At 34.0% G+C, this 27714-nt stretch overlaps 1 protein-coding gene across 2 annotated transcripts in view; it reads left to right on the plus strand.

The window, feature by feature from the left end:
* The window catches only part of SECA2 (Preprotein translocase SecA family protein), a 38256-nt gene that overhangs the window by 7478 nt on the left and 3064 nt on the right, over positions 1-27714 (plus strand). Inside the window, exons 7-30 of one of the 2 annotated variants that reach the window (XM_088208370.1) lie at positions 2531-2665; positions 2765-2834; positions 2946-3010; positions 3734-3854; positions 6811-6902; positions 7014-7079; positions 7265-7329; positions 7405-7492; positions 7688-7753; positions 7848-7963; positions 8664-8754; positions 11596-11679; positions 11760-11852; positions 11951-12046; positions 12173-12258; positions 17567-17645; positions 17782-17895; positions 18116-18211; positions 18289-18352; positions 18493-18782; positions 20617-20672; positions 22664-22781; positions 22881-22961; positions 26308-26387. In XM_088208370.1, the coding sequence (XP_088064496.1) occupies positions 2531-2665; positions 2765-2834; positions 2946-3010; positions 3734-3854; positions 6811-6902; positions 7014-7079; positions 7265-7329; positions 7405-7492; positions 7688-7753; positions 7848-7963; positions 8664-8754; positions 11596-11679; positions 11760-11852; positions 11951-12046; positions 12173-12258; positions 17567-17645; positions 17782-17895; positions 18116-18211; positions 18289-18352; positions 18493-18782; positions 20617-20672; positions 22664-22781; positions 22881-22961; positions 26308-26387 (2312 nt within the window). Of the gene's footprint in view, positions 1-446; positions 1018-2530; positions 2666-2764; positions 2835-2945; positions 3011-3733; positions 3855-6810; positions 6903-7013; positions 7080-7264; positions 7330-7404; positions 7493-7687; positions 7754-7847; positions 7964-8663; positions 8755-11595; positions 11680-11759; positions 11853-11950; positions 12047-12172; positions 12259-17566; positions 17646-17781; positions 17896-18115; positions 18212-18288; positions 18353-18492; positions 18783-20616; positions 20673-22663; positions 22782-22880; positions 22962-26307; positions 26388-27714 lie in introns of those variants that run through there. The other variant, XM_088208366.1, reaches the window with a different exon arrangement.

A 27714-nucleotide genomic window follows, 5' to 3' on the forward strand; every position in this document is an offset into this window, starting at 1 on the left:
TTGCTGTCTTCGTAGCTGGTATCATCTTTGAGACCCGATCACACCTAAGAATATTTTTCTAGATTAGTTCTACCTACCATTCCTCTTAATACCAGCGTGCCCCTTCCATTGTCCTTATATAATATGCTTTGGTGTTGCAAATGCAAGACTTCTACATACTAGGACGATGTAATATAGTAGTTCTGAAAAATCCAACTTATAGATCCACCTAGCTCGAGTTTTTGGAGCGTATACGGGAAAGATGAATTCAAAGCTAAACTTTTTAAATAAATTTGAAAGGTTTTTGTACAACTGATCGCAGAGGGTGCAGGTGTTATGAATCCTGGAAAAGGTGGGATGTTAAATTCTGAGGATTGATTTCTGTTTGAAGCATCTGCAGCCTTCTGTTGTTTCCACCATGATGAACTGCCAGGTTACAAAATCTTTTATTTGTTTTTTTTTTTCAGGTATACTATTATGGAAAGTGATCGAGAATTTCACCGAAATTTTGAGTATATTAAAAATATATATATTTCTTAGAAGTTTGATTTTCTATAATTACATACATCTGTATACACTATACTTGAAGACAAAGATAATGTTTAAAAATTGAAAGAGACAATACAAAAGGAGTTTAAAAATAATGTTTTAAGAAGATTATTCACAGTATATTTCTCTATACACTTGTGTATATTTATGTTTTTAAGAAAATAAAAGTTAGACAGTAGTTTTATATACCAAATCAGAGGGTGGGTGGGAGTCCTTCGGCTCTAAAACTCAGAAGAGTTTCAATCACAAGCAATTTGGCAATTGGCAGACATGGCTTCCATCAAGCTGGATGTAGTAGATTTAAAGCAGTTGATTTGGCCAATGTACATACAATGTGTATAAATTTTTAAGATTTGCTGTTACTTAGTGATATTTTTGGATCTTTTGTTATAAGTACAGTTATTATACTTCTGAAATTATAGAAAGAACTTCTGTTATTTTAGAAAGATTGTAAGGGAAACATTTTGAATAAATTCATAATTTGCTTTATGTTCTATATGTTCATGCTTGTCCTTTTTAAGTATTAAGAAAAAAATTATTTTTACGCGACTTTGTTGGAAAAATATATTTGAGTTCATCAATGTTTATAAAAGAAATTGGAACTTAGTGGGAAATAGCAATGTTTATAAACCAATTGAATTATAAGATGTTTGAACTGAACCGAATCGGAATAATAACAAAATCGATCTTTTCAATCAATTTAGTTTGAATCAATTTAATTGGTAATATGATCACTAATTCAAAATCGGACAGTGAAGTTATTTTTTTAAAAAAAAAGTTCAAAGAATTAATCTTACTCGAAAAAAAAAAAGGTATTTGAAATACTTATTTTTTTATTTTCAATTAAAAAAGGGGGCTCAAATTATTTTACCCACATGGATGTTTTATATGGAAAAGAAAAAAATTCTAATTATTCGTTTAAAAATTTTTTTTTGGTATTGTGGAGAGTAGTAATTATGATTGATTCGATATAAAAGAAAGAATAGTATATAGTTTTTTATTGGAAATTTTTTTAAAAAAATTGTCAAATTTTGTTACGACTCTTTATAAAAAATATTCAATCAATTAGAATAAAAGTTAAAGAAAATATTTATATTCGCCGTAGACTATATTTTTAACTTGTACCGATGAGAATTTGACTATACGAGAAAGTGAGCAAAAGCTGCGGAATTTACTTATTCTTGCATGTATCAAAAAACCCAATAATTTTTTTTTTTTCAATAATATAACTCAACTTAAGTTATTTTTTCAATTAAATGAAAATAGATATATACGAAATAATTAATGATTAATATTTTTGTTTTTCTATTTAAATATAGAAAATTATATATTGTATAATTTTTAAGTATATAAAAAAGTTGGAGACATATATATATATATCATGTATATGATAATTGATATAACACACAATTTATAAATATTAAAGAGCTAATGTTATTATTACACTTTCCATTTGGTTTATGTACTATTTTTTTCAATTCTATTTTAAATATATTGAAGTTAAATGTTGGGCTGTTGTCGCGGGAACTTTCTTTTACGCGACACTGCGTCGGGACTGGAGAACTGAATTCTACAGTTGCTGCAGAAGTATATGTTATCTACAGATTAGATCAAGAAGAAGACGTCCAGAAGCTAAATCCTTCAAACCTTGATGTAAACACACCAGAGCCACCGTTAGCAGAGTAGTATCCCTGCGTGAAGATGTCTTCTGTTCAAGCTCTTGCAAACCCTTCTTTATTCGTCACGCTTTCTCCCCGCACAACGTTCCTGTCCAACAGACATTCATATGCTCTCTCCTTTTCTTCATCTTTTCCTTCCTTTTCCCAACTTCGACGGCCTAGTTTTCATCGCAGTGGATTTGTTGTTGCGTCTCTTAAGGTAGTATTCGTTACTCATTGGAGATGTCTTATTTGCCCACCAACTGTTCGTTGATTTGCTTGCTTCCTTTTGTACGTCAAGGGGTAAATCTTATTCGTGTTATCTTTTTCTTTTTTGGGTTTAGGAGAATTTGGTTTGTTTTAATAAGACTCTGAGTGATGTAACGAGCATGAATTACTGGGTTGTTCGGGATTATTATCGTCTGGTAGACGCTGTGAATGTGCTTGAGTCTCGAATTCAGAGGCTTTCTGATGAGCAGGTAAGTGGATGTGAACTGGCTTGCACCTTGTTGAAGTACTCTTTTTCTCTTGTTGTTAAAGAATGTATTGATGATGGTTTTTTATTTTGTTCTTCTTAGTTGACCGGGAAAACTGCGGAGTTCAGGCGAAGGTTGAGCGAAGGGGAAACACTAGCTGATATTCAAGCTGGTTGGAAGCCGTCATTTTTTTTTTTCCATATTTTTACTTGCCCTATATACATAACTGAATTCTAATTGTAGTTTGTGATATTGGCGCTCTACTCTGTTATATCCCTTACAGAGGCATTTGCTGTTGTTCGCGAAGCTGCCAGAAGGAAGCTTGGAATGCGCCATTTTGATGTGCAGGTTTCTATCTCTCTTTTCTCTTTGAGTGGCCGTTGTATCATGCAATCACATGCACTTTTTTTAGTAGTATGTTCGTTCATGTTGGGTGGAACACATTTCAATTGTGGGACTTAATCCTTGTGATTCTCCATGGAGGCAACAGGCAAGAAAGTTTTGCTAAGTCAAGACTTGATTAGATGTTTATTTTTCTTCCATTCCAATGATTTCCCTCAAAATTATCATCCATTTGAGCCTTAGGTTCTACCTGTAAAATTATCTATCTTGCAGAGTTTACAGCATGTGAACACAAGTAAAAGGAATTTGCAACTGTAGGGAATACAGAGAGCAGTAAGATAGAGAGGGAGCAAAAAAATTGAAAATAAGAGTAGGCTTCTACTATCATTCTTGTAGTCTAGATTTTGAAAGAAGTTTTACCGGGTTCAAGAGTGATTTGTGAGAGAGAACTCAGTTTCTCATTATACTGTAGAAACTTTGTAATATATTAATATTCCTATAGTCTATAGATAGAGGTATAGTGACTGTTTGTAGATGTATTTTCTCCTTTATTTGTTGTGTTGAATTCCCAAGTCAATTTTGTTAATGCACGCACCTGGATGTACAGTAGCTCTTATTTCTGCAGCTCCTCTTCGTGCTTGTATAATAAATTATCTAAATTTCACTATTGTCCCTGGTATCTTAAAGGAATGTTGTTGAGTTTATTTATGCAGTGAGTTTTAATGCCAGATAATTGGTGGTGCGGTGCTTCATGATGGATCCATTGCAGAGATGAAAACGGGTGAAGGAAAAACATTAGTTTCCACATTAGCTGCATATCTTAATGCACTAACCGGCAAGGGTGTTCATGGTATGTTGTCTATAATTTTTTAAAAGTGGCCATGGCTATTATGCAAGCAGCTAAGGTCCATAATATGTTCAGAGAACTTGCTTAAATTCTTCAGTTGGTTGGAACATCAATCATTCAACTTATTGGTTAATGGTTAAATGATTTTAGTCATCAGTAATGGCTGCCTGAGGAATTCCAAACTTGAATTGGAGTAACAATGAAGAAGTTTCAGCTGGTGTGCTGGTGGAACTGGTGCATATAGTATCTTAGTGGTTTTATTTATTCTTTAAGGCTTCTGTTTTCAGAAACCCATTTCTTCCTAAGTAGTTTCTTGTTACCGAGTTTGTTCTTTCTTTCTTTTTTCTTTTTCCTTTTCTTTGATAAGAAAAGAGATATTATTAATAAACAGAGAGAAGAGAATACAAAGATGAGGATAAGTATCTTGAAAGACCTCCAAACAGCAGATGAACAGAACACAAAAAGAAACAAGAAAATCAACAGAAAATTATTTTCTAATTTCTCTGTAGAAAGGACACAGAAATGTCTCTCAAAGAATCAATAATGAGTTTGTTGTTTCTTGTGCCATACTTGTATGCATATACGTTATATGTGGAGAAGCCATCTTGTTACAAGTATATAAAAAATAAGTTTGCTGTTTCTTAGAACAAGCTCATTAGTTCTGTTTTGTCCTATAGCTTATAGCTTTTACTTCTTGAAATTTTTTTCTTGTGAATTAGGTAGTATAAAGAAGCGGGGTTAAACCAGTGGAACTGCGAGTTTCATGTTGTGGGTCCTGGTGGACAATTTTGGAGCAATTTCCTGTTAACATTAAATTCTCTTTTTGTAAGAAAAAGAGCACATTTATCAAGATAGAGAGGATACAAAGGAGAAGCATAGTGTATCCTCCTAGGAATATACAACTAAGGAGAAAAATACCCCATTAAAATCTTTTTGCTTAATAAAAAAACGCAACCTTCAAAAGAACCTTGGGACACAAAGACGCCATGCAAACCATTTTAAATAAGATGTGTGCAATGAAATGAACATGTTGGTTAAGGATCCTCACATTATGTTCCAACTATAAACTTCAAGACATAGCAAAGAGGGACACTATAAAGCTTTATTATTTTATTTTTCTCTTGTTGGGTAAAAGAAGTATTCTTAGAAAGAGAGAATAACAATACAGGCTAAGGGAGGAAAGAAAAGCAAAAATGAAACAAGAGAAGCAAAGAGGATGAATCAAAACAATCTAGTGACTAAAGGACTTCTAACTCGGAAAGATAGCCGCTCTCACAATGCTAAATCTTCCATACTCCACTCAAAATTATGCAAATAGGATGGAGATAGAATCGCACTATTAGGAGGACAAACCTGGAAAATTGTCAATGGAGAAAATAGTTTAGAGCAAACCCTCTAAGCCAAAAAAACAAATTATCATTGTTCTTCGAACTTTGGGTGCATTTAATTTATATGTCTAGGGAAAGAACTCTGAGGTTTGCGTGCTTGAAACAAGTATTTAGTATTAATCATTTCAACACTATTGTGGGAACAAAAACTCTACCTTAGTGAGAGCCTTCGCAATTTAGGAAAGAGAATAATGAAGAGAGATAAGAGAAATTGAAGAATCAATATAAAGAGGAGATTGAGTAGAATCGTGGTTAAGTGATGAAATTGACTAGAACAGTGGAATAGTAAAAAAGAGAAGCTTTGAAATACCAGACCAGAAGAAGTTTCTAATCTATTGCAACTTAATTTATTTTATAGGTTAATACCATTATAACAGTCAGTGAAAACTATAAGAAAAGACATTATCGTTTTTTTAAAATCCTGACAGAACTCAAAATCCTTATTAAATCAACTTAAATAATCTAAATAAATTGAAAATCCTAAGGTAATTACTACACATGCTAGGGTAAATTACACGAAGACTTTGAGTTTTAGGCTTAATTACAAGCGGGTCTATCATTTTAAAAATATTACACCTAAGTCATTCTCTTATGCCACTTCAATAAAAAAATGAAAAGAAACAAAACTTAAGAACAGTGCATGTGTCAGCACAATGAAACTCATTTCATCCATCTGTGAATATCAGGCTTAAGGATTCAAGTATGTCTATCACCTTGACAGGTATGTATGTAATAGATATTATACTTTTTCCATCATTTCGGTAAGACTTGCATTAATTTATTAATAACCCATGAAAAAAAATCTTTCTTCAATTCTAGAATTAACCCAGAAAACTCTTACTTCAATTTAGTTTCAGTCTTTGTTTTTTGAAGGGTTTAAAATTAATGTACACATTAACAAATGAATTACTGAGCTTTTGGTTGGTGCAAGACGCTAGAACTTTAGCAATGGTCTCACTCAATCCTTGTTTTTTTGCTATAGAGTGTCTTCTTTGCTTCTTTTTAGGTTAAGTTCATGACGTATTCAGATAATATTTTTATCCACATTTCTAAGAGATCGAGATGCTGCTTTGTCTTGATGTATGTCCTTTGTTTCTTTTGATTTTTTAACCTAGAGGCTACCTATCCTCCGCTGAAGTTTGTGATTTTTAATAAATTTATTTTATTAAAAAAATTGAAGTTTAAATCCCTTGTTGTAGTTATATGCGATTTTTGAGATGTTGCATTAGGAGAGGAGACTTTGGATACTTGTTGCCTCCTTATTTCAAGAAATGGAAACCAAAAAAATAATTTTATTATCTATTATTTCTCAAACAATATCCACGGAAATAAAACCTGTTTAAGATGTTTGCAAGAAATTTGGTGAAGGTAGAAATAAGCTGCTGTTGAAGAGCTGTAAGCTTTTACTGACATGAGTAGTGCTTTGGTACCCCTTATGGTGCAAGTATAATTTTTTCTCAGTTCTTGATGGCTGATCCTACCTAATATATTTTCATAGTGCTATAGCTGAGCATTTGGTCCATTATTTCTTTTCTGGTTAAAGCTGTTTATATTTCTATCTTTCCCAACAGTGGTGACTGTTAATGATTACTTGGCTCATCGTGATGCTGAGTGGATGGGTCGTGTTCATCGCTTCTTAGGTCTTTCGGTTGGTCTTATTCAGGTATCATGTGAAAACATAAATGAGATAAACTAGAGCTACTAGGTAATTTTGGATCTTGTCAACATGCATGGCACTTGATGTTAATGGCTTTTAATCTACTGTCTTACATAGAGAGGGATGACTGCTGAAGAGAGGAGATCCAACTACAGATGTGATATAACATACACCAATAACTCGGTAAGTTCTTCCTAGATCCTTTGTTCCTGACAATGGCTGGGTCTAATGGGGGTATGTTTGAGGGATAGTTAGTGATTTTTTTTGACTGCCTCCTTGATGTTGTCTAGGGGCTGGTGACTTATGATTTCTGCTTTTCTCTGCATATTTTTTTTCTTCCTTTTCTAATACTGTTCTCGATGTACTAGGAACTTGGTTTTGATTATCTACGAGATAATCTTGCTTCAAATGGTGACCAACTGGTTATGAGATGGTATATTTTTCAGAACTGTACTTAATATACTTTATTGTTTTTCTGGATTACTAGCTACGACTTTTGCAAAACCAGGCCAAAGCCATTTCATTTTGCTATAGTTGATGAAGTTGACTCAGTTCTCATTGATGAAGGGCGAAATCCTTTGTTGATAAGTGGTGAGGTAATTCAAGCTTTCATAGTTCATTTTCTCCTTGACATTCTTTTTCTTATCCCATTGTTTTAAAGATAGAGGTTTGCAAAACTCAAAGCAATAATGATATCAAGAATTGCTTTAGAAAGAATTTGGTGTCACTGAGCAAAGTCTGAAGTTGTAGTATCTTGGGGATGGATATTACTCCTCTATTTTTCATTCCAGGCCAGTAAAGATGCTGCAAGATATCCAGTTGCTGCCAAAGTAGCTGAGCTTCTCATACGGGGTGTGGTAGGTCTTGAATCTTGGGTTCATTTTGTCTAGATAAATTTCTTGCTTTTCACCTGACTTTGATTTTGCAAAATTTTCTAATCGGTGGTGACAGCATTACAACGTGGAACTTAAAGACAATTCAGTGGAATTGACTGAGGAAGGCATAACACTTGCAGAGATGGCTCTTGAAACAAATGATTTATGGGATGAAAATGATCCTTGGGCAAGGCAAGTATCTGTCTTCTTGTTGGTTCCCTTGTTCTTTGGTTTTAACCGTTTCATTTACCATGGAAGTGGGAAGTTCATCAATTTACCCACTGTACTTAAGTAGTTTGAAATTTTCAAAACTCTGCTATGCATCTTTGAAAAGAAAAGCCATTTTGGAAAATTTCAAATTATGTAAACTCCTGTTCTTAGCTTCTTTGGGGGTCAGGGCACATGAATGTTAACAAAGTGTCAATGTATCGTCCCTCTAACAAAGGGACTAAACTGCTTCTATTGTTTTTCTTCTTCCCTCTCTTTATTTGATTCTTTTGTTGTCTATTTTGGGAGAATACCTTGTCCTCTCACATTGTTTCTTCATCCTTTTTCAATAAATCTTCGTTTTCTATAACATACACACACATACATTTTAATTTTATCTGTATATGGGCAGTATTTCCTCGTTAGCTTGTGAATAATAATTCTTTTCTATAAGAAAACTATTCTTGTTATATTCTTGGCTGATGAGCTTTTCCAAGTAATCTAAATCAAGTGTTTCTACTTTTATTTTATATATAATAATTCTTGAGTGATTAGCAGTAGTGGATCAAATGTGTATGTCAACTAGCTTTCTACTATAGGTTAGGAAAATAGTAGTTAGCAATAATGTGTTGCTACATGTTCTATTTCAATTTTTAACTTAGTAGTTAGTAATAATATGTTGCAGGTTTGTGATGAATGCTTTGAAAGCTAAAGAATTTTATCGATGTGATGTTCAATACATTGTTAGAAATGGGAAGGCTCTTATTATCAATGAGGTTGCTTCTCTCTCTCTCTCTCTCTCTCTCTCTCTCTCTCTATCTGTATTTGTTTTTTTAATCATAAGTCAAATGGTTGGCATCCATTAGGGGAGATGGGGAAGACGAGCAAGAAATATGGGTACTACAATGAACTATTACCATATAGTCTATCTTAGTTAATGCAGAATGAATTAGGTTTAGCCTAAATAAATTAAAACTATAATTCTTTTAAATATAAATACTTTGTTCTTTTTAAATATTTAGTTTTCCTACTCTTATTAGATTTAGTTTTCCTTAGTTCATTCATATATATATTTTTTGGAATTTCAAGTATTAAGGTATCATTAAATATAGACACTAAGGGGATGCCAAACCATGTACAACATTATTTGTGAAACTGTAAGAATATCAATTAATTCTCCTAATTCTTCCACATGGTTTAATTCTTTACCTTCTACCAATATAATAAGGGTTTGAAACCATCTTCCTTGCATTCTTTATCCCTTCTGCTACCCCTTCAAAAACTGTTTATTTCTTTCCTTCCGAACAACCCAAAATATCGCCGAAGGACCAGCCTCCAACGTCTCTTCTTTTAGCCAACTCCCTCCATGCCCATGGTTCTTCATTCTCTGTACTAGTCATTACTCAATTAACACCTAATAGCCCATATACCATTGGCCATTGTCTATATGCAACCGGACACCATAGCAGCAAATGACTACGTGTCTCCTCTGCCATCTTACACAAACAACACCAGTTCACCAAAATTTTACACGTCCTCTTTAACTTGTCTATAGTCAAAGTACAATCCCTGCTTGCTTCCCAAGTAAAAAAAAGCAACCCTTGGAGAGGCTTTGATCTTCCAAACCTGTCTATTAGGGAAACTAATCTATGTGGGCTCCTTCTTAGTCAAATGCCTGTAAAAAGATCTAACAGTGAATTATCCAGAATTGTTGAGCTTCCAAATGGGTTGATCATGTTCCTTGCTGAAAGCAACTGACTCCAGTGTAGATAGAAAAGCTTCATATTTGGTTACTTCCTAATTTTTAAGATTGGAAGACTGGTGAAGACCTTAGGTTGTAAAGTTATGGACCTGCTGATCAAGTACTTGGGCATGCTGTTCGGAGCTAATAATAAAAATGTGAGGACTTGGGATTTTATTGTTGACAGATTTGAAAGAAGACTTGTATGGTGGAAGAGAAATTTACTATCTAATGGTGGACGGTTAAAACTAATTAGAAGCAGTTTAGAATCTTTCTATGCATTATATGTCTCTTCTCTCTATAACAATGTGTATTCCCAAGAAATGGGAAGCAATGTAATGCAGATTTTTATGACACGACTTAATGGAGAATAAAAAATATTATTTGGTGGCTTGAGACAAGATCAAGAGACTATTACATCAAGGTGGTTTAGGAGTAAGATCTATTGTTGAGAAAGAAGCAGGCGTGGAAGGATATTATAAGGAGAAAGAAGCAGTTGGAGCTGATTCCACTAGCAATTATTTGGATACTGTGGAAAGAAAAGAACAGAAGAGTCTTTGAGGAGCCTAGATCAAATTAGAGAGAGATGGTTCTAGACACTTGATATTTTTGATTATGAGGCAACAGTTGTACTCAATGAAAAATTTAGAACTTATTGACATACTAACTGATACATAAATTCTTTTGGACATGGATTTTGCACCTTCTTGGTGCATGTAATTTATACAATTCACACTTTTTTATTTAAAAAATTGATATTTTTGCTCACTGTAGATTGTAACGACTAGGAGAATGTTTAGCCTTCATTATATTTTGCTTCTCTTATCTTAATAAATCTTCTTCTTTTATCAAACAAAAGAATTGTCACTTTTGAGAAAATTCAGTCATCTAATAAAATATTTTTAGATTTCTCTTAATTTTCTAGTTATATGATGCAAAATCGGGCCCCTAAATATGATGTTTGAGACTTTTAGACGCGATATCTAAGAAACGTTAGGTACAATATATGCATTTTTATTCCCAAATTCCTACCAGGTAAATTACCTAAGTTTGTTCTATGTCAGTTGGTATATAAGCGAAAAAGGTCTTTTACTCAAAATCTCAAACTCTCACATCTCAACAATACCAAACTTATTAACGGAAAAAAGAAAAGAAAGCCCTAACACTGATAAACCAGTCAACAGTTCAGCTCATCATCACAGCTGGCAGTGACTAACACCACCCCTACCATCAACATTAGAACTTCCAACTACTTAGAATCTAAAGCTGCACCGTTAATTCGCCTGAATAGGATGCCACCCGCTAGGAAAGTATAGGCCATGCGGCTGCCTCCATTGGTCCTGGCCTTTTCGTACTTGTATCTCATATTGAATCTCCATCAGTCCCCACCTTTCCTGTTGTCTTCATCATAGAGTTTGTCCTTTGGACTCCTTGAGCAGTTTTTTTTTTCGAAATCTTTCTTTGCATTTCAATCCATAACCTTTCTGTTCAAATAATCCCTTTAGTAATTTTTTTTGGAAGGTAGTTGTGCCATCTAAGGTTAAGTTTTTTGTTTGAAATGAAATTCTCAGCAAATATAATACTAATAATTTGCTCGAAGTTCGTGGAATTTTGCTTGAGACTTTGATCTTATACGTTTGGAAACCTTGAGGGTTTTATTACGTACTTTTTCATGGAGTTGGGAGGAAGAAAGAGAATAAAGATGGATGGGCTATTCTATATTGAATCATTTTGTTGTGCAGACGTTCCTTCTTTCCTTCTTTAATTTTTTTGGGGAGGCTACCTGGTCCTCTTCTGTTATGACTTTTTATGCAAAAAAGCTATTATTTTCATTGATCAAATGTTTATAAATGAAGCATTGACAAAATTTCTTCAGTTAACTGGAAGAGTTGAAGAGAAAAGGAGATGGTCTGAAGGGATCCACCAGGCAGTTGAGGCTAAAGAAGGTTTGAAGATCCAGGTATATCACTGGAGTTAAGGACTAAAATTTGGCAAGCATACTTATTGATTTAAAGTAATTTTTTTTTCCGAAATTTTTAGGCTGACTCAGTGGTGGTGGCTCAAATCACTTACCAGTCACTGTTTAAGCTCTACCCTAAGCTATCAGGGATGACAGGGACCGCAAAAACTGAAGTAAGGGGATGAATTTGAAGCTTTTTAGTATTCCTTGTAATTTACGTTTTCCAAGTTGTTAACATTCTGATGTAGAATTTTCCTGCATAATATTTCAGGAGAAAGAGTTTTTGAAGATGTTCCAGATGCCAGTCATTGAAGTTCCTACAAATCTGCCAAATGTTCGTGTAGATTTACCCATACAAGCTTTTGCTGTAAGGGGCTCAATATGTATAATTTATCAGTTTGATATATCTAGTTTGTTCATTAAGTTATATATATACAATATATATAATACATATTAATTCTTTCTTATGCTTCGGCATTGGTTTTTTTCTTAGACTGCTCGAGGAAAATGGGAATATGTTCGTCAAGAAGTTGAATACATGTTTCGACATGGTCGTCCTGTTTTAGTTGGAACCACAAGGTAATCTTTCGAACCTGCATATCATTTTAAGCCCTCTTTGTTGTCTTTTGTCCAAAATTTTCCGTAATTATCTTGTTAATAATTTTGTTTCTTCCCAATATTACATCTGTTCAACCAAAAATTAATTCGACCATTTTGGATATATTATGTGAAAGGTCATTTGAAGTATTTCCTCCCGAAGTGCACTATCGTTAACAGATCTCTTAGTATCTCCTTAATAGGCACCCACACATGCAAGCATAGGCACTTGCATAAACTTCCATCATAACTATTCCAAGAGAAGTCCTCTGTTAAAAAAAATAAAAGAAGAAATATTGTCAGGGAAGAGAGAAAATTAGTACAAAGTATACGGATAAGATATGCTGGTACAAGAGTAAACTAGAATCCAAAAGAAAAAGAATATCGATCACTATAAGGGGGAGCCTGATCCTTTTCCAAACTGGATAAAGAAAATCTCTAAAAAAGTGAAGGAGCTTAACCAAGTGAAGTAAAGGCATAAACTTCCATTACAATAGTTCCTAGAGAAAAAAATGTTATTAAAGAAGAAAGTAATGGGATAAGATGTCCTCCTGGAAAAGCAGAAAGGAAGAAAAAAACAAAGGGTATCCTTCGATATACAAGACAAACCCAATCCTTTTTCCAAAGCAGATAAAGAAAATCTCCAGAAAAACAGGAGTCTTAACCGAAGTGAAGTAGATAGCATCAGTCCATCTCAAAGAAGCTGGGGAGGTTGAAAATGATTGTTGAAAATTCTGGTATTTATCTTCAAGCATGAGAGATAACATATTCATCTGTTATTCCTCCCGAATTGATGCATCTTTGTAGATATAAAAATCCATGGGATAGGAGACAAACTCAACAAACACCAAAACTATCAAAGAGTTTTTTGAAGCTTGAAAGCAATTCTGCAGTGTGAAAAGAAATGATTTTAAATTCAGTGCTTTAGGAGTGTTGACTGCTGGTGGTATTGCTCCTTAATATTACTCGGTGAATATTCTTATTTAAGTGTAATCCTAGACCAGATCCCTAATTTATAACATAGGTTATATCTGTGTCCATCTATAAATAGATTTTTATTATGAAAATCGTGTATGTATGGAAAAGGATGTAAGTCACAATTGTAAGAATAAAATAAATATATATGTTTTTGATATCTCCTACAACTTCATTAAATATCGACGAAGAATAAAAGATTTGCCTACTAGCAAAAAAGGCACTTTAGTTGAAGAAAAAATAGTATTCCTAAAACCTCTCTCAATATTACAAATAAACCTTGGTAATGAGCTTATAAACACAACGTCAAAAGGCTGATAGGTCAAAAATCCATGATCTTAATATAATGATCCTTTTTCTTATCAAAGTAATAAAGGTGGAATTCATGTTGGTTCCGATCTTTCCATTCAAGAAAAACTCCAAGAAAACTTCTGACAAGTCTCCTTTGACAAACTCCCAGCAACTTTGGGAAAACGCAATTAAAAAACCCTGTGGCTTGGGACTTTATCCTCCCAAGTTCCCTGATTGCTTTTTTAATCTCATTCATTCTCTTGAGAAAGCCTTTTTCACTATATGTCGTTAACTTTATTTGTAGGACACCAATCTAGATCCTCAAAGAAAGGTCAGGTAATATCCCCCTTCTATTAGAGCTCAAGATTGAAGATTAACTTGGAAAAAGCAGTCTCCCATAAATTAATGTGGATGATGAAACTGTTTTGAGAATAGCAAAGTCGATAGGATGCACTAGAATCGTGCGACCCTTGATATATTTGCGAGTCCTTTGGGAGGCGTTCCGAGGAGCAAGTCCTTTTGAGAGGTGATGAGAATAAATCGGTTAGGAGGTTAGAGAGTTGGGGAGACTCTTTTCTCTAAGAGGTAGGGTTTACATTGATCCAATCAAGTCTATCCATGTAGCCCTTTATTTTTTGTTTTGTTAGATTAATTGCGGGGACTACAGAGAGACTAGAGGGGCACATGAGGAGATCTCTGTGTGGAGCAGGGAAGGGAGATCGGAACCATTTGGTTAGCTAGGAGGTGTATTGTCAGTCTAAGAGTTTGAGGAACTGGAAATTGGGAATCTTAGATCTAAGAACTTATTTTCATTGACTAAATGGCTATGAAACTTTTTACGGAACCAAATTCTTTGTGGCACAGACTCAACAGTGTCCATGGAAGTAGCATGGAATGCCCTAGTAGGAAGATCCTTATCCCATCATAGTGTAAAGCCATCTTCCAAGCACTTCCATTTCAACAATGAGGGGACCTCACTTGGAATTTCCATTTTATCCCTGACGTATCGGATAGAGAGACCCTTGAAATGCAAAATCTATTGACCCTGTTGGAACCGATTCACCTTTTTTCTCAACCTAACACTGAAAGTTGGTCATTAAACACACAAGTCTTTCTTTGGTTACCTCGTTAAACATCACACCTTTAGCCAACTTCATATTGCCAAGGTGTTTACATGGATAGCCATTGCCAGAGGCTCGAGACCTCTAGGTAACCAAAATCATATAGCATGGGAAATAGAAACACATTATTCCCATTAATTTTGCCATTATTTTTTGAAATAGCCATTAATTTCTCCATTATGAGATAGCTTGGGAGATTTGGACAAAAATGTTTGGTCTTTTTAGCATTATATGGGTTGCTCCTACAGTTGGGAGCTTCTTAGTGTGTATATCAAGGGGGATAAAGTGAGAAAGGAAGCAAAACCATGTAGCATGGGACAATCATATCTATGAACTTTTTAGATTGTAAGGAGCTGAAAAGTCTATGAAGACCAATCTACCTCATCCTATGAAATAGAGGAATGACCTTTTTGGCAACATTATGGATCAAGGCACATGGGACCTTCTTTGGTACCGTTATTTTTTACCTCCATTGAAATTGGGAGAATATTATTTTTAACCTTTAAAAATCCACATTTTTATGCTTTATATTTCTCTATGATGTTAGTTTGGTTACTATAGTTTAACACGCATGGAAGGATATCTTGTCCTCCATTTTTGTATATTTTTCCTCTTCTCTCAGTTAAGTTTTTTCTTCTATCAAAGAAAAAGGAATCCTCCTTCCTGATAGAGTATCTTATAGAATCAAATAATCTTAGCCTCAATAGTACAAGAGTCTCTCGCAACCCTACTATTTTCAAGCTTCAATTTCTTAAATATTTAAACTTTTTTCTATTAACAACTATATCAAGAATGCTAGTACAAGCATCCTGTGTTTATCTCATTTAACTATGAACTTTCTTGTGCAATTTATCTCATCTTTCGCCAAATTTCCTTAAGCTTGATGAACAAAGAGCATAATCTAGCTTGTTGAGCGTCTAATAATCCATTTTCAGTATCCAATTTTTACATGGCACTCAATTGATTATGGAGCTCTTGTTTTTTTATCCCTGTGCCCCAAAACACTTCCATATTTAGTACTTTCATATGATCCTTTACTTATTTGAGTTGCCTCATAATTTTAATCCTTCTTTCTCTTAGAAATGTTGCCCCACCACTCTTCAACCTGATTAAGAAATGGGAATATTGAATCCATGTTTTCTCAAAACAAAATGGGTAGGGGTCCCCATTTAAGGTGACTTGACTAAAAAAGAATGAGGGAAGGATATGAAATCGACCCAAAGAACACTTTTTGCAGCATATGAAGAAAATTATTGTAGAAGAATGAAATGTATGTATTTCATTGAATATTAGGATCCTATATATACAAGTCAATAGAAACTACATAAGGAAACAATATTAATTACAAAGATCAAGGTATACTACTAATGTATTGTTTACCCTAATGTAACCCTAATTTATACCTCTTAACACTCCCCCCCTCAAGTTGGTAAATAAATATTATCCATTCTCAAATTGACAATAATTGTCTAAAATACAAGATTACTTAATATTTTATCTAATACATAAGTAGCAATGAAGGTTGACCTCCTAAAGTTTTTCTTTATTTCAGCAATGAAGGCCGGGTATGGTTTGTGAAAGAGGTCTAGAGTTTTTTTCTTAGAGTTTTGGTACCATGTGAAAGAATGAATGTAAATATTTCTCTGAATATTCGTACTCTATAGATACAAGTGAATAGTGACAATATCAGGAAAATATTAATTACAAAAATCATAGAGATCGGAATATATTACTTACATACCCTTTATCCTAATGTAATCCTAATCTACACTTCATTGCAAGTATTGGTGACCGGCAAATGATTTACGCGAGATGACATGACCCTACCCTAAAGAAATTGACCAAGTTAATTGGGTATTAGAAAAAGGAATGTCTTTTAACTGATATTCTTCAATAAAACTATTGAATCCTCTCATACTAGTACTAAGCCTGTTTCTGTCCAGCTTTTTGGCAGCACTCCTATGAACATTATAGTAACCCCAAACCGCCAAAAAGGAAAGCAAAATCCATCTTTCCATAAAGAAAACCACCTTAATAATTCTTTGGATATTTGTATCACTAGCAATATCTTTTGTTTAAGTGTAAAATCCCGATCTTGACGAGGTGGACATTTTAGATCGTTGATCTATTCTCTCTTAGAGTGCTCTTTTGTCTTGTTTATGGGTGGGTACGGTAGTATTCATCTTTAATCTGTCTTCCCTTTGAGTAGGTTTTCTTTTGTTAGGTATTGTTCATCTTTCATCTATTCTCCCTTTAAAATGGTTTTCTTTTGTTATGGACAACATTTCTTTGGTGCCTTTTAATGTTAATTCTTTATCTTTTTCGCTCCAAAAAGTTAAATTAGACTCAGTGTTCTTATGGAGACATCCATCATAATCTACTGGTTGATAAATTAGCTATTCGACAGCTGGCCTTATACCATTGCTCCTTAAAGAATCATTGAATGTGCTTAGTCGATAATAAAATTGAATATATAAAACAAGGATGAATGTTTTTGTAACAAATCTAAATATTCTCTTGTTGATTTGTGCTTAACAAGAATTGTTGCAGGACAACTATTTGGATTTGGCTATTTTGTCAATGTTGGTTATCTTAAAAGATTATATAATATTCAAAAGATTATCAACCTAAACACGAACTAAAATATTATAATACCTTAACTAATAAAGACAAATATAAAAGAGGAAATGTAAAAGATTTTAATTCCTAGAATATTTAAAATCTGCCTAAAGGAAATTAATTTTAACGCCTAAAAGACCTATATAACTGAAACAAAATAATGATAATAATTACAAAAGATTTCTTTACTAGACATTAAGATATTATTGTTCTGTATCAAATTAAGATCTTTAGTTTCTAAAGACATTCACATTATACTTACAGTCTCTATCTTCATGATGCAGTGTTGAGAATTCTGAATATCTATCAAATCTGCTGAAGGAGTGGAATATTCCTCACAATGTCTTGAATGCAAGGCCGAAGGTTCCTTTAAAATCTACTCGCTGGGGCCTCACAATTGGATGCACAACTTGCAAAACACACTAGATTGCTTGTTTAATAGTAATTATATTTTATCTGTATTCAGTTTGTTTTGATATTGTGCCTTTACTTCCATCAGTATGCTGCAAGAGAAGCTGAAGTTGTTGCCCAAGCAGGGCGAAAATATGCTATCACCATTTCTACGAACATGGCTGGCAGAGGCACGGATATAATTCTGGGTGGAAATCCAAAAGTATGTGTTCCTTATGGAACTCCTCTATGTTGCTGGAAAATATGTGCTAAAATGATTTTTGGCTAACTTCACAATACCCAGATGCTTAACAATGTTATTTCTGACATTATTTATTTACAAGTCCTTCTCCATGGCTTCTTTGTCTTTCTTTTTATTTTCTTTCTGAAGTGGTCATGTGAAGAGAAATTCTTATTCCCTCCCTGGTTTAAAATACATGAAGATGCTAGCAAAAGAAATTATTGAAGATAGCCTGATTTCGTTTCTGACAAGAGAAGTTCGTAACAATGAAGTTGATGACAAAGAAATTTCAGAAAGGGTATTTATCTGTCGGCCTATGGCTATTATTTGCTGTTAAATATGTACAGCAGACGTGAATCAAACTTTCTCGTGTAGGTATTTTCAAAGATAAAGGTTGGATCGTCCTCATTAGCTTTGCTAGCTAAGACTGCCTTAATGGGTTTGTTACCGTTTCTTGAGACCAATCAATTTACTTCGATGCTGTTCCTGCAAGCAGTGTGCACACGCTCACTTTTTGTTAGAGATGATTACCTGTTTAATTTAATGTTGCACTTCTCATTTAAAATTTGAACTATACAGCAAAATATGTTGGCAAAAGTGAGGGTAAGAGTTGGACATATAAGGAGGCAAAGTCCTTGATTTCAGAGTCTGTAGAAATGAGCCAGTCAATGGATTTGAAAGGATTGCAAATGCTTATCGATGAGCAGTCTGAAATGTATCCTCTCGGCCCCACTATAGCGCTTGCTTATTTGTCAGTTCTAAAGGATTGTGAAGTACACTGTTTGCGTGAGGGATCCGAAGTGAAAAGTCTTGGGGGTCTTCATGTGATTGGGACATCTTTGCATGAGTCACGAAGAATAGATAACCAGGTGAGTTATTATCTGTACCCAAGAGCAGCAGTCTGGTTGGAATATATATATATATATATATATTTCTTTTTATACAAGCATTAGTTTGTTAGCATTTTGTAAATATCTTTCTTGTTTCTTTGCTGTGTTTCTCTCCTTCTCTGAACCTTCCATGATTCGCATTTGGAAAAGACATGACTCTGGGGGCAAAAGCATGACTTCTGCCTTGTTGTTAAGGAAAATCTATTGAAAAATGGTGTGTCTTAATCACCTAGAATTTGGTTATAGGGCCTTGTGGACTGAAATCTAATGGGGGCTTGCCAGAATTCATCTGGTGTTTTGTTCCCTATTGGCCTATTTTTGTTAACTAAGCTTGGTCTTCTTGGAGAGAACCCAAAGATCTCCGAGAGTTGATTTCCCAGGAAACTTCAATAATATTTCTCTGATGGTTTTTATTACTATAGGACATGTTTTATTTGTAATAAAAAGAAAAATAACTGCTCTCCAAGACTAGGAACTGGCTCATCCTGCAATCAGTTACAAAATTGTCCGAACCAAATAAACTGCTACTTAACAGGTGTATGTAAAACAACAAACATAGTACTTTTATGTCAGAACACTTAGAAACTGAACAAAACAGATGTTATGAGATAATAAGTATTTTAATTTTAAGGATAATTAATTATAAATATCTTAATAGTGTATATAAATATATATTTAGTTATAAATTAATTATGTAATTTTATTCAAAAAAAATTAATTACATAATTAATAGACAGGTATGGCTGTAAGATTAAATTTTATTTGTATTTTGGTGGTTGGTTTGTATTTTCAGTTTGTAGTATGAGAAGCTAGTAGGAGAAAAATTGGGGAAGTGGATGGAATAGGCAGTTCTAGAATTAACTTCCTGATAACTACTCCCTAATGCAGATTAAAAACCTGCTGCTCTTTGTTAAGGTTCAGTTTTTAGCAGAAAATTTATCAAGAGTTTCTTGAGTTTAACTTAGGAAATTGTTGGTTCTCCCTTAATGAGCCCATACAAAAACAATCCTACTGATTTTAGATTATCGTCTCGTAACGAGACCCGTAAATCAGGTCCATAACAACAGACCATAAACATAAAAAACCTAATAAACTTTTTAGCTGCGACTTATCTCCTCCTCTTCTTCCACTGATACACCAATTAAATTGCACTATTTTTGTTACTTGATCTGACTGACTACTGCTCATAATAGATAGACAAACCTGATACTGTGATGCTTATTCACACCTTGATTGAATCTAATCTAAAATATAGTTTAGACAGGTAACTGGGTTAGATTTGTTTTCGGAAGCGAGTAAAGATGCTTTGAAATTTCCAATCAAATGGTTCCTAAATGTTTGCCATCTACCTCATATTTTTTCAACAATTAACTTTTTGATTCTTTTGTCATTATTTTTGTTATTTATTTTTCATGAAAGTATTTGTTTATGTATAGTTTTAGTAGTATTTTCTTCAAGGATGACTGACATCCTAGAATGTGAAATCCAAATCAGTTGATAGAAGCTTGAGTTTATAATTGTTCTTCTCTGGGTTGCATGGGTGTGGTAATCCAGATTTTATTCTCTCAAAAAACCATAGTTCTACCATTTACGGAGATAATCTTCTGTAACCATTTTATGTTACTGGTGAACGCTTATGCTTACATCCATGGAGGACTTCTTGTTAGAATCATATACACGCAAATGATTTTAGACTATATGAATTGAACCTTATATTTCTTGCAAATTAATCATAGATATTTATGGGTTTTTGTTTTTGTGCTGAATTTTCCAATAGAGTTTGAATCCAAAGATAACAATTATATTTTTGTAGCTACGTGGCAGAGCAGGAAGGCAAGGGGATCCTGGATCAACACGATTCATGGTGAGGTAGTTGTCTAATTTAATGGGTTCTTACCCTTTTAGCCTAAAATGAAGTTGTTATACCAAACTAGCCTTTATGAAAAGATTAATTTAGCTTAATTCATTTCAATGATTGGTACTGCTTTTACATCAATCTTCTTTGACAATTTTTGGCACAACTTGGACAAATCCATTTAAACCTAGAAAGATTAGGAGAGATATTTAAGCCCTTGATGGTTACTAATCTACAAGAGGTAAACTGAACCTGTGACCAACTAACCTCCGTTGGTAATTGTTCTAGCGGTTTTATTTGCCCGGACTTCTTCCTTCCTCATGTGTGTAAATTTTTAACACCCTATAGTTAAATTTTTTCACAAGCATGGAAATAAATTGAGGAATTGTTGAGGAAATATCACTTTTTAATTTACATAGAAAAATCCAGGAAAATGTACTAAAATCATTCTCATGTAAAACTGATAAGGTCTGGTCCATGCATTAAAATCTACCAACTCAACAGCTTTGGAGGAATCGTTTGTGGTGACAGAGAAGGGATGACTACAACTTAGTTTACCTAGAGAATATGAGGAACAAATATCTGGTGAAGGAGATTCCTTAATTTACCAAGTCTAGCATGTCATTGTGCCATAAAGTGTTTTTCACTAAAGAGAGTACAAGGGGAGTCATCAATGCCCTCTTCAGTTGGACCATGGATGTAGAACCTCCGGTTAACCTGATGGAATGATAAATTGGCGAGGACGAAATTCCCAAAAAACTCTTCTATTGATTGTATTTCAGCAAGCTCTCCAATTGCATGCCCTAATCCAGGTAGTGCCATAGTGGAACAACAGTTAATCCTGAAATTCATAGAGTTGATCATGTCCCTTGTGCCCAAAAGTGTTGCTGAGGCTAGCAAGATCTGTAGTCTCATGATTGGATGCTCCATTGTCAGTCTGTGGTGCAGTTTGTGTTGGATAAGCTTCCAAAATGGAGGAGTTACATAGGAAAACTATTTATCTACATAGGTGTCACCCTTTGAGTACAAGTGATATTCTAGAGTTTGATTTAAATTTTAGTTTTAATGTTTAAATCTAGTCAATATTTTATTAGAGAATGAATTATATCCTTCAAATAGTCTTGATTCATCAACAAAAACTGGATGAGGATGAGGCTGGGAAGAATAAAAGCTGCTGGTGGAAATCATCTCAAATGCAGAGCCAGAATAGTGTCTGCCATATGAATGCGTCCTCAGAAGCAGAGCCAGAATAGAATTCTGTCTCTGCTTGGAAAGGTAGGGGATCATGCAGGCATAGACAATGCACAAACTTTTCCCAGCTGTTTTATCCGTTTGCACTTTTTCCTTTATGCCTCTGTCCAAATGCCTTTTCCTCTGGTTCCTCTACTTTCTGCCAGCTGTTCTAGCTGCCAATATATTGCATGTAGAGAAAAGGAAGGAACTGAAGCTTTTTGGAAGTTGGCTCTAGGAATGCAAAACCTTAGAGAGTGCAGAATAATCAAGTTTGGGAGTGATAAACAATTATGGTCATAGCTCTTATACCAATTTGAAAGAAAAATAGAACAAGAGGAGAGAATATTTGGTGTATAACGGAAGAATAGTCGAAACAGAGGGAGATTATATCTTTCTTTTGTTGCTGTATTGTACATGTATTTATTTGAATGCATAAGGTTTCATAATGAAAAAATATTAAATTTAGAAACATGATAATGCTTGTAGAAGTTAGGATTTACAAAAAAATAGAGGATACTTACAGAATAAAATCTGGACCATTCTGGAATTTATTTTTGAAAACAAATCTGGAACATTATATAATTTATTCTATGTGATAAACACTAATTTATAGGTTTATTAGACAATTTCCTCCTACAGATGCACCAGATATTTTCTTTCGTTTCTGGGGTGATCTTTCGTTAAGGAGGGTTTGAAATTTGGCTAATATCACTAAATTATTAGTTATTTAATGGGAGGTACCTGACTCACTTCACTTCGATCTATCTTACAGCTTACAAGATGAAATGTTTCAAAAATTTAATTTCGATACTGAGTGGGCTGTGAAGCTGATAACAAAAATTACAAATGATGAGGATATACCAATTGAAGGCAATGCAATTGTGAAACAGGTATTTCCACGTGCCTGTGAGTTCTTGTAATTTTTTTTTTGTCTACTTATCTTAGATTCTTCTTCCTGTTACTAAATTCAATCATCACTGATCGTTCAGCTTTTGGCCCTTCAAATCAACGCAGAGAAGTACTTCTTTGGCATTAGAAAAAGCCTTGTTGAGTTTGATGAAGTATTGGAGGTATGTGTTTGAGGATGGCCTTTTCTTACCTGGAGTATATGTTGAAACCATGAGAAGAGAATGTTATGTTTTTTATTGAATAACTTATCCTTATATATACAACTTCAGGAGAAAAAGAAAAAAGAAGAACCTAATCCTTTCCAAACACTTAATTACATAGGCATATTTACTAATATACTTTTTTATAAAATAATTACATGTGTATATATGTATATATATATATATATTTTCCAACACTCATCTGAAACTGGTAAATAAATATTATTCATTCTCAACTTGTATCCTTGGATACAATAGTCTGAAGCCCTGGATTATTCAGGTTTTTGTAAGTAGAGAATCATGGGCACATAGGGTGTACAGATCAAGTCACGTATACAAATCTTTTTCTTCTAAAATGTCTGTTAATTTCAATGTGTTTGGTGTCATCATGTTTTATTGGATTGTATGCAATATTCATACCAGATTTATTGTTATAATAAAGTCTCATAGGGTAATCCCACTTTATCTTAAATCTTCCGAGATAATCTTTAAGTATAACAGTTCAAAGACCCGTTCTATCCGTACTGGAAATTATGATTCTGCACTTGATTTTTTTTTTTTTTTGTTTTTTTATAAAAGAAGAAGTTTCACTAAATGAGAGTAGAAAGAAATAATTACAAAAAGTGAAGAATAAGACATCCTCCAAGAATCGAACTTAAATAAAGTTAACACGTGGACACTAGCACAACCCTATTCTCTATTAATGGTAACTTCCCAATTGCGATTGAGCTCCAAAATGCTGCTGTCCAGAAAGTAACCATGTGATTTTTGCTCAAATGGAGGCCATGAAAATGACCCTCTTACTAAGGTCATAGGATGATGTCAATTGATCATGGGAGATCTAATTATTTCTTACAAGCCATATAGACCAGAGTCCAGTAAAAATAACACCTTACGAAAGCACTTAAGCCTCTTTTTTCACCCTAACCCCTTGTATTCAGCATATCACAGAGCTATAGATAGTAGGGCACACCACCCAATTGAGGCCAAACTTATTCATAATATTAGTCCACATTTTCCAAGCCATCGAGCAGCGTAAGAATCAGTGGAAGTGAGTCTCACCATCTACAAAACACATAGCAGATACATCAAGGAACAAGGCATGGTGGGGGTAATGGATTTGGAGCAAGTCATTGGAGTTGAGACTCTAGTTAATAGGAATCCATGAAAATACTCCACCTTCAAAAGAACTCTAGCTTTCCAAAAATCTTTGGCAATATGAAATTATGTGGATCTGGGATTTTTTATGAGTAGGAGTGGAAACATTTACATGTGAACATGCCAGCAAGTTCAAGGGTCAATTGGCTATCTGGTTGAGAAGTCATATATATGGGTTCTAGCATGTTCAACAATGTTGTCAAATCAGAAATCTCCCTATCAGACAAGTTACAATTAAAGTGACAGTTCCAAGATAGGTTACCCCTAGTGTTAACAGTGAAGCTAGAGACATGGATAGTGTCTTGGTAGACAACTGGTATATCCTCGGGAATTTTGTGGCAAGTGGTTGGTCCCCCAACCAAATATCTTCCCAAGAAAGTGTTCTAGTACCATTTCCCACGAGTAGTAGGGTGGGTGTAGTGGATAAAGGGTGAATTTGGGAAATGGTTTTCCAAGGACGTCAGGTGAGTAGTGGATCTTCATGCAAAGACATCCCAAATATTCTTGTCACTTCATGGATTCCGTTTATCACCTTATGCCATAAAGAGTTTGGTTCACAAAAAAAATTTCGTGAATATGATACTTGATGAAAAGTGTATGGTCTCTCTGACTTTATTTATCCATGGCTAGTATCATTTTTGTAAATCTTCCAAACTAGTCTTAAGGTGATTGCTTCAATGCATACAATGTTTTTAACTTTGCATACTATATTGGTTCTTATGCATTCAATGAACCCCAGTGGAATCTTCATGTATATTTCTCCATCAAGATCTCCATAGAAGAACGCATTCTTTACACCAAATTATTGAAGCTGTCAGTCATTTTTAGCAGACAAAGACAGAAGTACTCTGACTATGTTCATCCTGGCAACAGATACAAATATCTTTTGATAGTATGTACCATAGGTCTGTGTGTACCCCTTGCCACTAGTCTGACTTTATACATGTTTATAGTACCTTCTATTTTGTAATTTATAGTGAATATCCACTTACATTCAAATGGTTTTTTTTGTTGATCCACCATCTTCCAGGTTCTGTTCTTGTCCAATTGAGACATTTCGACAATCATAAAGTTTTATTTATTTTTTATTCTTCACGGAATAATACTCAAATAATATAATAAGAATAAATACAGTATTTAGACTTGTGATACAATTCTTGTGAGAAGATAAACATCTTTTAAATGATAAAATATAAAAGTAGATATAATGGATGTTTAGTGCATTCCCTAATTCCTTTCTAAATGGCAAAAAGTAAACCAATATCATATGTCAAGAAATTATCAAAAGTTACCTCATTTCCGGCATTAGTATCTGTTACCTTAATTCTAGAATATGAGTCTGTTGCTTGGACGATCTGGTTTCTTCTTCCTTGAGTATACCTGAGAAACCTTGGGTCGTATAAGGTAACTGATGCTAAGTCGTGTCCTGGGCTTTAAGGATTGGTATTCTGGATTTTGAGGTGATTCTGGCTGATTTTATGGATTTTGAGGTGAGTGAGGAGATATAGCTGGAGTACCAGCTATTGTTATTACACATAATCATGGTATAACATTGTAGTATGACAACAAGACGGCAATTGGTATTGCACGTAATCATGTTCAACATGAGAGTACCAAGCACAAAATTGGTAGACATTTCTTAGTTAGAGAATAAGTTTCGGTACTCTAAACATATACCATTTGACTTCTCGATAACAGCTAGCAAACTCCTTCACCAAAGACCTCAGCAGTGAACAAGCTCATGGATTGATTTGCAAGATGGGCTTGCAGGGAATCTTTGCATCCTCTTGAGGGAGAGTGTTGACTATCACAATTCTAGATATTTGGTTATAACTCCAAAATTAGTACTTTCCATTTTTGTTATCAGTGTTCTCTCGCATTAAGTTGTTGATGTTTCTTTTTAATTCTGTTATAATTATGTATTCATATATAGCTCTTTCTATGTATAAAATTATGAGCATATATATTTGTAAAAATTCATTGGAATAATATGACAAAATCTGTCTTCTTCTGTTTTCTCTTCCTCGTTAATTTTTACCACTTGAACACAATCTTTTTAAGTGGATGATCAAAACTTTGTCTACCAAATAAGAAAAATTACAAGCAATCAGTTATTATTACATCAATTGGTTTGATTTCCTCTTATCAGGTGCAAAGGAGGCATGTTTATGACCTCAGGCAATTGATTTTAACCGGTGATGATGAAAGTTGTTCCCAGCATATATTCAGGTAAATGCCTTTTTGAGATTCTGAACTACATATTTTGCCTTCTATCCTAGTAAAGTCCAATTTCTAGTTGTGTTTGACCTGCCTATGATGGATGAACAATTTAAAGGAGATTGCCCTTTGTTTCTGGTGTGATCAAAACTGCATTACTTTCCACATTTGATGATAGCACTCAATTCTGCTGTTATCTTTTGTGGAGTCTAATGCATCTGGCTCATGGTGTGAGTTTGGGGAGCGTAAACATGGTATTTTTCCCACCTAGTCCATTGTATGCTGAGTGTAGACCTGGATCACATTTGTCTTATATAAATCCATTCCTAAACTTATTAAATAAGATGCTGGCTTATTAAATGAGATAAGGTATGGGAATAATCAATCAGAGAGCTTCTTGTGAATAAAGTTGTTCATGCGTAAGCAATAATTGAACAAAAGTTATTTATAATTTATTAGAAAAAAAGGAAGCATGAATAAAGTTACAAATTCTCCATTTATCTAGACATAAAGTTGATAATTCTAATTTTAGACATCATTAATTTTGAGACATAGTTAGTTTTCAAAATAACTAATGGGCTATGTTTTTGGTTTTTGAACTTTTTTCTTTTATGTAAAAAAATAATACTTTTTGTCTAATGTTTTTTTTTTGTTTTGAGATAAGTACTTTTATCTAATGCTTTAGAAGAATTATGATTACTAGACATCAACTTCAGGGGTCTGGTCAACGAGTCAGAAAGTAGGATTTAGATTGTGCTTCCAAAAAAAAGGAGTGTGGTGTAGGATTCCTGTACATATAATATTTTTTTAGGAATGCAGTTGTTCACTTCTGTAAACCTCTTGTACAAATCAAACTGGCCTGGTACAGAATCATTGATGTTCCATTGATATGGAGAAATAACCATGGTACTGTCATGGTGGTCATATTCTATCAGTTGCCAACAATAGGACATGATTTACATAAACGGGAAAATGAGCTAGTTCTTTATTTCATTACACTGCATTCACTTGCTTTGCCTTTCAACTTCTCTCTTATTATTCCCCGACCTTGGGGACTGTTTTAAATTGTTGGAGGCAGCCCTACTGCCAGTGTGCCTTGAGTACGCCTGAAGCTTCTTGCAGAAAGATTATATGCTTCGATGTCTGAAGAATCAGAAAATTTGAGGTTATAAACTGACTACAGAAAAGAATAACTTAAGGAAAGTAAATATAATGCAAGACATGTCGGAAAGAAGGATGAGAACGCTTGAGTTGCATTCTTCTCCATCAACTGATGCCCCTGACATTTCTTGAAGTGTCATCTTCTGATTCTCATATCACTTTTGGTTGCTGTGTAAAT

The sequence above is a fragment of the Carica papaya genome, chromosome 1 (genome assembly GCF_054855325.1).
Source record: "Carica papaya isolate Zhongbai chromosome 1, ASM5485532v1, whole genome shotgun sequence".
Taxonomy (NCBI): Eukaryota; Viridiplantae; Streptophyta; class Magnoliopsida; order Brassicales; family Caricaceae; genus Carica; species Carica papaya.